The sequence below is a fragment of the Diorhabda carinulata genome, chromosome 7 (assembly GCF_026250575.1).
Source record: "Diorhabda carinulata isolate Delta chromosome 7, icDioCari1.1, whole genome shotgun sequence".
Classification (NCBI taxonomy): Eukaryota; Metazoa; Arthropoda; class Insecta; order Coleoptera; family Chrysomelidae; genus Diorhabda; species Diorhabda carinulata.
The window spans coordinates 15,737,139-15,747,937 of NC_079466.1; the positions used below are offsets into that span (position 1 = coordinate 15,737,139).

Genomic DNA, 10,799 nt, shown 5'->3' on the forward strand with positions numbered 1-10,799 from the left:
GTATTGAACATGACCGTTAATTGTTATAAGGGTCCTAACCTAACCAAGTGACCTTGATGATATAGTTCATTTTTCACCATGTATTCCCAATTGGGGTAAACGTGCATTAACATTAACTACCAGAGCCCCATGGGTTTGAAATAAAAAATTGAATTGAAAAGCGAAGAATAAAATATAGTTCAGAGTTATACTAAAAGGAATAAATTTTATTTTCAAAAAATGCTTCAAACAAAGATCAAACAATCAAAAATGGAAATAATTTTTAACATGAGAATAAAAATACGGATGAGAAAATTAAAGTGTTCTAAAACGTGGAGTGTTTACTATGACATTTTTGACTAACTCTGTATTTCGGAATGAAACTAGTAGAAACGAGTATCCAAAATCAATATTATATCAAGGGCAATAAGACTATTGTTTACTTTTGTAATAGACTGATTATACAGAAGAAATGTCTGCAACGAAATTATCACTACGTCCTATATTATGAGACTTTCCTCAACCATTTTATTACGAAGTTCATAAGAAAAATCATTCTACAGAAAATTTTTTCGCATTTTTTATCGATCTACTCGGTCTTTCCGGCGGTTGAATTAAAGTTTTATAAAGAAAACTTCTATTAGTTGGAACAGAAACCCAGGAAAAAGTAATTAATCAATCGATATACAGTCACGAGTTCTAGTAAAATTTATTTCATTTAAATGCTTCGATAAATATATAGAATAACGATTAATCGACAAAAAATTTCAAGTATTTTAACGTTGGTATTCTACTGTTAATTTGAAAAAAACACTTTTGTACGTTGTCATTTGTGTGAAGTGGTAATTTCAATTGAATTTGTATATTTATTTAGTTCGTTTTGTGTGTGTTTTTTAGTTTTTATAAGCTTTTGTATACAAATTGTAGCAATTTTTTGACAATAAAGCATTTATCTCTCTCTCTTTCTCTGTATTGTTATTAACTCGTTCACGACATGGACTATGGAGTCGATCCTGTTTGATTATGTCAGAAGAGTCTAAAATTTGGTGAGCGCGTCTGATGCAAAAGTTCTCGAGACGGCTGTTATAAACTTAATGTAAAAGTCGACTTGATCCAAGTATTTTCTTCATATCCAGAGTTCCTAATGCCTGGTGTATACATTTTATTGGGATATAAGTATAGAAACATTTGTCATTCCCAACGCAAAATTTTACACGTCAACAGATTGTCGCTTTTTTATTTTCTCAGTGTTTCTCTCATATTTGTAGGGAATCCTCACTTTCAATCAACGCTCTTTTTTGGTAAAATCAATAATGCCACTAATGACGCAAGAAACAATGACTATCACTTTTAAAATACAGATAACAACCTTCTTATATATATTCCGGGTCTATAGAATGTTGCCTTATCGATAAAAATCGGTCTTTGTCGAATTTTTATATAAGGAATTGGTTAATAAATAGTAAATGATAGAAATTTTGCCATTGTCTATTAATATCATCCTTGATAACATCATGTGGAATTGATAAATTGCTAAGGCTGCTGCATGGGCTTAAAAGATGTCCACAAATATATCCTTATAGACAAGATGCATGTGTATTCAAAAAGGTTTTAAAAAAACCTCACAATGATATTATCGAACGAAATTATTTGAAAAATCCTTTAAATCACAAGGTATAAATCCGAACAGTCTGTAAAATAATCTGACTCAAATATTTGAAAAGGCGATTGAATACAAGCCCGCGCCACTTCTCCGAAATAGAGCTTTCTTAACGGTTTTACCGATAATCTGATACATTCGAATAGATTCTCTCCATTTCTATTTTCAACCCTTAGTATAGCCACCCCTATCCGAATCAGCAGTTTGATATACCTCCTCTTTCATAGGCATGTGGAAATAGTTACATGTAATTGTGTTTTTAACATTTTTGAAAATATGTATTTGCTGTGTTTACCGTTGAAAGGAAAAATAATATAAATCATTTCATTATTCCTATAACAAAAATCCTTTTTATGAGTAAATTTAAATTCAATCTCTTGGACATGGCTAACGTTTCAGAATATTATTTATCATATTACCTGACTTTAGCTGAAAATCCTGTCATCTTCTTGTTCAGACCGGATTTTTTTAAAAATCATCGCACGAATTAACCTGAAAAGACATAAAAAACTAGACTACGCCCTACGTTTCATTTAATCGTATCATCACTTTCCCTCCAATCCATAAAAAAATAAACGGAAGTAATTTTAAGTTTCAATTTCAGATAATGTGAAATTAATTTATAAAAATTTTTCCATTATCATTTCGTTAATGGAAATTGGTGTGGAGTATTTCAATATGCAATAACTGAGTAAATGATAATAATAATAACAGTATAGGAACATGGACATGATCAGATTTTGTTTGTTATGAATAGATAAAGTCAGTCGAACGTCCATTTAGGGAATATTCTCATGAATAATAATGAGTTTCACTCTAAATACGCAAATAAGGATATGACATTGTCATGAATAAATAAATTGTATAATTACTATGTTTATTTATTTCCTCAAAAATATGATAATTGTACCGATAATACCTGTCAAACTTCAACTCTTGTAACTCCTGACCTGTTAATAAATCGAAACATTAAGCATGACACATTTTTAACCTCAGTGAGAGCGAAATGCTACAATTTGTAGACAAAAGCTTGTAAAAACTGAAAAACGAACACAAAAATAACTAAATAAAGATACGAATAAAATAAAATTTCGATATGCAGGAGAAAAACATAATGAGTAAGAAAATTATAGGTAATAGTCATATATAGGTCCATAGCAAACACTAAACCAATATGCAGCATGTCCAGAATTAAATATTATTATTAGAAAGTCGCTTAAAGAGTAGAGGGCACTTTCCAGTAACTATGCCCTCAAATTATTCCGGAATGCGGGAAAAGATGATATCGATTTAATTTCAATTGACAAATGATTGTGCATTTTTTGCTTTGTAAAATATTGAGCCCTTAACTAATTGTGAACGTGGATTTCCGCGTTCCTAAGTGGATAGCCGTGCAATTATTCTGAAATTAGAGAAGTATACTTACGAACGGATTAAACGATGAATAAGTAAGAGTCAGAATTTTCAATCTTTTCAAGATGTCCCTGCAGTGAGCCCTGCTGTTTAGTCTGAGTAAATATCTAACAGCTCTCCAAGTAGTCTAAGATTCGCTCAAATTGAGTCGTACCACACCTACACCAGAAGGGAAAGGATTATCGGAGATGCGACTCAATAGGGGCAGAATAAACTGTTAAGGAGGTGATCAAGTTCAGTTCTTTGGAAACTGATCTCAGTGCAAAGCAGAAGAAACTTAATTTTTCAGATAAGGTGGCAATATGTAACTTCAGTTTCAAGGAATTGTCCATAACAAGCTTCAAGAATTTTACATATTCAACAACGTCAAGGGTGGTGTTATTTAATAAAAAAGGCTGCAATGTATTTTTATATAATAAAATTTCAGTTTTTGAAACGTTGAGACACAGAAGATTAGTATTGCACCATGATTTAAGGGTTGCTCCAAGAGAAATTGGTGCCGTATACAAATATACAAATATTTTACCACTAATGTGAAGCATAAGAAACAAAGTGGTGCCAAGTACTGAGCCTTGGCACACATTCTATTGGCTTGCAAGAAGACATCGTTGTATCAACCCTCAAAGCTGAGTTATAGACTCATGCTTGAAACTGTCAAGCCTGAACCTATTGAAGAAGATATTGCCTTCAGTAGGAGCTAAAATTTGGGGCAGTCACATCTCGGTATCAAAGTGGATAGGATAGGATCAAATCCTGACCTGCAATGCCAGCCTTCTTTGTAAAAATAGGGTCCTAGGTCTTTTCTGAATTAAACTGTGTTGATGGTGGTGATCTGTTTGCTGCGTTCAGATTTGGGTGTTAGTAGAGTTTATTGGGGCAGTTGATTCGAACGACGACACCAGTGTACTATCATCGGTGAAACTATAGATTTAGTTAGCACTTTTGTCTAGTAGATGCACAGAAGAAAGAGAGTAGGTGACAAGGGAACACCAGCGTTGACCAAAAACCTTTCTGAGGTGTGTCAAGCGACCTTGGTCTTTGAGAAAACTAAGCCAGTATATAAGTGAGAACGACATACCGTACGATCTTAATTTATTTAGTAGGTTCTCATCCCAAATCCTATCCAGACCCTATTTTTTGTCCAGTGCGATTGCTCTGACATAGGTCAGGAGGTCCCCGGTTGATCTATGGTTACAGAAACGGTAATAATGCTATTAAACTAAAGATATCTTAAGATTTGCTGGTTAACGACTTTCTCCATGCTAGAATGTATTCATTTTTCTTGTTAATTTGAATCGCCGGATAAAATATAATATATTTTCTCTTGTTTCAGGATGGTTCCATTGAATTTGAGGAGTTCATTAGAGCTCTTTCAGTAACGTCTAGAGGAAATTTGGATGAAAAGTTACATTGTAAGTAGTTTCAGTTTGGTTGATTCCAATATAAATGAGATAAACGCAAATATTTCTTTTTTTTTCGAATATTTTCTGGTAGTAAGTGAGTTTTGTTCGAGTGTCAATACTTTCATAGCAGATTTTTTCATCTACACCCTACTCCTATTTCAACTATTTTGATAAAAATGAAGGCTTGTTAGGGCAACTAGCGCCTTAGTTTAAGAAATCGTCGTCAAACAGGTGTTTATACCCGAAATTGTTTAATACATCCGTAATGTTAGCATGTGTGAAAGGACAGTTAGAAGTCGTCTTTAAGAAATTAATTTGAACTCTTACCTGCCGATAAAGGCCCCAAAAATCGAGGTAGCTCATCGTATAGCAAGATAAAAACTCGAGAGCACCGATATTGGAAGAATTGGTGGAGTCAAGTTTCATTTAGTAAAAAGAGCCGTTTTTTCGTGAATTTCTTGAGAAAAATATGATTTTATTGAGGGGAACGTTTCAATTGAGCAAATTTTACAAGACTTGTGTCATATTTTAAGGGATTTGTAATGGTATGAGATGGCATATGTGGATCCTTGGCTACCTGCATATCGATACGAGATATTAATAGGCGAAAACTTCAATTTTATACACAATAACGCCCCCACACTATGCGCATAGTAAGAGACTTCTTATAGCAAGTTCAATCAACTCATATAAGATCGATCACATCTGGGACTATTTATGGAGGTTTAAATGAAGAAATTCAGCTTCTAATGATGTCAAACAACTTAAATTGACGTGATCCGAAGCATGAGAAATCGTGTACAAACTTCAATTAGAGCCCGAAATATTATATAAGTTACTTTAGCATTCGATTGTTAAAAAATCGAATCTTCTACGCTCTTGTAATTGTGCCCCGGTTTCTTAACAATTTTTTCTTTCGGAATTTCCAACTACTTTGCTATTTTTTTTGTTTGTCTTATTGTTTAACTTTAGAATCCGATTGTTGAAATATCGAATCTTCTACGTTCTTGTAATTTTGCCGATTTTTTAATATTTTTTTTTTCGGTATTTCCAACGATTTTGCTATTTTTTTGTTTCTCCTATTGTTTAACTTTAGAATCCGATTGTTGAAAAATCGAATCTTCTACTTTCTTGTAATTGTGCAGGTTTTTTAACATTTTTTTTGGAATTTCCAACTATTTTGCTATTTTTTTTCTTTTCTCATTGTTTTAATTAAGTTTCGATAACTTAATATAAATACATGATCTTCTCCAAAGTGTTTTTCGATTCTTATTTTTTTAATGAACGTCTTTAAGATTTTGCTAGTTATCGAGTAGTTTCAAAATTCCATTGAAGAACTAGTTTAAACGTTAACAGTAGGACTGGATCGACTGTTTGGCTATATTTCCAAATATCATTACATTCCGTTGCTACAATACACAAAGCAACACCCCACGGGTAGTCAAACTGAACTTTACAGGCTTTTGCATCACATCAACTCACTCAATACGATCGTCCGTCATCAATTACTTGAAAAATGACTAACTGAATGTAAGCAGTCTCTGAAGATGATAGTTTGGTTATTGAAATACGTGTAATTGGGAGTGATAGTGTAGTAGTAGCGTCAGTAGTCCATTCAGTATAAATTTGAAGAATGGTTCTAGAAAGTTCACCCTGGAATCTAGATTTTTTTCATATTCACCTGATCTAACAGAAAATATTGAGATACTTGTCTACAGTGTTCCAGAATCCTAATGATTGTGACCAAAAGTCAATATTGGAACCAAAACACGTGCAAATAACAGGTAGAGGGTTACCACCAACAGAGGAAGTGAAAGGAAGACGAGCAAAAGTTTATACGCAAACTAAACTTAGCTTTGACTCCCACTAACTAAATATAAAAATTTTACGTTATTTCTAGATAATATTTTAGCAAGTGTGTGCGTTTTTTCAATCTACGAGACATGACATCTACTAGTAATGTTAAATGATGGGTTTATTGTCTTTAAATTCATAATTTTTAATTAATCCTTGAGGCAGTTATAATTAGTATCCAAATCCACAGAACTAGCTTCATACCATACTCAGAAGTATATATTTTTTAGGGGGTACCATGACCTTCAAAAATATTTTTTACAACCAACTGTCCTCAAATAAGTTACAATTGATTTCCGAACCATAATTTGCTATACATTGGAGTAATTGGGTCTTTTTTGTTCAATGTTGTAATCCGTTCCATACTATACCATTCCATACCAGAATTGTTCGAGGTTCAAAAAATAAACACATGATCTCTCAGGGATATGGCGAGGAGAAAGTTAGTTTTGATTTAATGTCCAAAGATGAAAATTTTTTGAGAGAAGTGAAAATATTATGGAAAGAAAGCTATCACAGTCACACTCACTTTATATCAAAAAGAAAGGATGATTATATCACAAATCACAATTCGACTAAAAAATAAATCTTTACCCGAGGAAAGGAAAAGCTTTTGAAATCACAAGTCGAACTTCACACTTAGATGAGCTTGATGCTGCTTCTAAGAATAAGATTGGGAAATCTGGGAATAGGGATGCATCCGATATTTTAAAAAAGCTTGTTCTATGGCCAACAAGAGGCAACAAAGCTGAAAGCTCTATCTTCGATTGTGTCTTCCCAGTTAACAAAATTTCAGTACTCGATGATTTGTAGAAGCGTAGGAGTCGAAAAAGTCAAATTATATCTTCTTTACCCTGCTGTTCTGATCCAAATCGGACTCCAAAGTTCATTTTACCATAAAATTCCGAACGGAAAACTTTTCTCGTTTCTAACAAAAGGCAATGTAACCAAGCTTCAGTACGTTTTTAAATGGGGTAGTTATTGATGTAGGGTCCATCACGATATAAGTAAATATGTAGTAGCACTGAAATTTTAGACGAATCCAGCATTCTAGCTTCATCATAACAAAATCTTGTGGATAAACCTACGTATATCTTTCCTCAGATCTCATAAGAATGCGATTATGAACCCTTTTAATATCTACTTATCGATTGAAGATAGCTTAATTCTGAGTAGCCATCTTATTCTACGTTGAAATACTATAAGAAAAAATTTATTTTTGATTTATAGAAAATATAACACGAGAAGCAGAGGTTTTGGGAACCTAAATTGGCGTTTTAAAACACTGTCCATATGTTTGTGATACGTTATAATCTTTTCTAAAGTGAATAATCGTATCTCTTAATAAATTCCACTCATTTCCAAACCTATAACAGAATTTCTTTTCACAAAAATGCCACCTGTGAAATGTGCAACTAGTTAATTCAATCGAACTAGTTGTCTATGTACAGCTATGAACATTATCTAATGTAAAAAACGAGAAAAATTTACAGTGAAAGATGTCAAGAAATTTATATTTATTGTGGGACATTAAGCTCTATACATTAAGCACACTGTTAAACCTAAGTCGCTGAAGACGATAGCTTGGTAATCGAAACGTGCGTCGAGCAGTGTAATTGTGAGAATTGGTATAGTTGTATCATAAATAGTGTGTTCATTATAAAAATTCCAACTCAACCAAACTCCACTATAATAGTAATAAAAAAAAAACAATTACTCATATTAGATAATTACTAAACGAAATTTATATGAAAAAATCCTTTTTCCTTCTCTTTTTAGCCTCCAAGACGCCCATGAATGATACAAAGGGGAATTAAATTGATTGTATTTTAACAAAAATAAACCCAGTCTTAAAGGAACACTTCTGAATTAATTTTATATATAAGGTACATAAGAGGATAGCAACAGGAAAAGAGATCATTTCGCCTCTTCCGCTTTGATTCCATATCCTCGATTTACGTCAAGATTTTTGTTGAGTCGGGAGTCGTAAATCACGCCGTTTCTTTATTAGATACTTTTGAAAATGTTGGAGTTTCTGCTACTTGTAACGTCAAAATTAGGAAGATTAATCGTTATGAATCCAATTATGTTCACTTGTTAATAACAAAACATGTTGGGGAAAATTTTTCGATTTGGATATTCGAAAATTGGATAACATACGCGAGATGTAAACTGAAATTACTGTAGATTATTATTTGTTAATGATACAATACTTGAACAATAAAGTCACTTTTTGCTAATGGTACAAACAGAATGTTTCGGGACGGGAGATGATGTGAAAATAATGCTGTGATACATAGAAAAAATCCATTGGCCGTCATTAAATATACTTGAATATCTTTGGTAATTTCCAAGATTTTAAAAAACCTTCCAAATTGCACTTACCCTTTATCAATACCTATGAAAAAATGGATTCGGTCCGTTTACGAAATTTTATAAATTAGGCAAGACGCTTAACGAGTAAATTACTTGTTAAACGCGAGATTTTTGTACTTGCTTTTGTCGAATATTTCATTTAATTGCAATTTTTGATGCGTTATTAATGTTGCAATTGTAAAATTATTCACGAATATATTATTCACGAGGTGAAGTTTACTACTGCTACCGAGTAGCATAAATCACCGATTGAATAATAACATATTATACGCGAGTAGAATACTATACTTCATCCACAACTACTAAACATTTTTGTTTTTCATTTGAAACTTTTATTACATTATTAGAAAAACTATTATTACAACAGATGTTTCATACAATATATTTATATCGCCATAATAATTTACGGTATATAATATTACGAGAGGTTGGTATTTATTTATAGTTATTACTAATATGTTTTTGCCAGTTGAAAATTCATACGCTATCTACTTTCTTGATTTTTCCGGCAATAAATCTAACGAGGCAACTTTTGGGGCTTCTCTAAATTTTGGTGATGCTAAAGAAAAGTAAATTTCATTTCCTATAACCACTTTAAGTTGATTTTTCAACATATTCAACATAAAATATTGAAACACTAAAAAATCTAAGCTCGCAATAATGTTGACAGGCTTAAGTCGAATTTATATTGTATAATTGTTAAAAAGCATATGGGTGATTCCGTTCTAACTGTGATTTTTTGTATTCAAAATTTCAAGATTTTAAAATTTAACTTTTCTAACTTTTTTATGCATATTATTCATCTATTTTACTGTAAAAATAAAACTCTAAGAGGAATTTACTACAACTTCAAAGTATCACGAGCAAGACACAAATGTCGGATTTTGAGTTCCACGGTACTGACTCATTTATCCACGGTACTGACATGGTAACTTAAGATATTAAACAACAAGTGCATCAATTTTCCTCAGTTTGATCATAAACATTAGAATTTATAAGGTAATTAGTTTAAATCATTTGTTACGACAAAAAAAATTAATAATTTATCGGTAAATTCTAGGAATGTAGTATAAGTTTTCTTTAAGTGGCAAGTTATATTGTATAAAAATAATGTTTAAATATCTTAAGAATTATTCAATTAACACAAAATTTTTATTAATTGATTATTAATTAATGACTAGTACAAAAAAACAATACAGGACATTGAATATCACAGTTAGAACGGAATTACCCATATATACGACTAACACATTGAATGACGCTATCAGCTCAAAGTTAATGCTCCTTGCTTTCAAACTGCAGATCTCGGGTTCGGATCTACTCTAGGAAAATCTACATTCTAATTTTTTAAGTGTACAGAATAAAAATGAAAATATTTAGTAGCGTTTCACATTTTCAAATGATGAAAAATGATTTTTAAGAGAATAAAATGTTTTCTAAAATTAAATAAGTATAAGCATTCGAACTTTAACTTGTAACCACGTTACGTACATAAATAGTAATTTCAATGTAGAAACTAGTATACCTAAGTAGAACTTCTTACAAATCCAAATAGTATCAGAAGATGAACTGTGGCAACCAATATTTATAATGAATAGCTAGATCATTTGATCAGTAATATTAAGCATCTTCCACATTTTCTTTTCTTCGTTGATCGTATGATTGGCTGTCTCTTTCAAGTTTCCATGATTCACACTACTTCAAAAACAACTGTTTAAATAAAATAATTTAGTAGAAATTATAGAAATTATAGAACTTTTCCTTCAATTGTTGTCCACACCAATTCAATCGGATTTAGTTCGCAATGATGTTATTCCATGATTCCATCAATTCCATATTTTTTCAAAGTCTCTCTATGAAAGGAACAAGAGGAATACAGTTTGTTATCACTGAACTAAGAGGTACTTGATATTTTTTGAATAAAGCCAATTCTAAGGATATTTTTTCAATCATTCGGTTGTGAGGACTTTTTCTGAACGTTCCGAGTAAAAACTAAAAAAACTAAAAAACCGAGTAAAATATATGATACAGGTCTGATGTAGAAAATCTATCATTTGTAACTATCCTTTCAAGACATCGTGGTGGTCACCGGTACTAGTATATTCAAATATCGG

The 10,799-nt window shown here is 31.8% G+C and overlaps 1 protein-coding gene across 1 annotated transcript in view; it reads left to right on the plus strand.

Moving 5' to 3' along the window:
* Positions 1-10,799, plus strand: part of LOC130896333 (frequenin-1) — a 240,036-nt gene that overhangs the window by 167,586 nt on the left and 61,651 nt on the right. Inside the window, exon 5 of the mRNA XM_057804342.1 lies at positions 4,386-4,464. Within this exon, the coding sequence (XP_057660325.1) occupies positions 4,386-4,464 (79 nt within the window). The remainder of the gene's footprint in view (positions 1-4,385; positions 4,465-10,799) is intronic.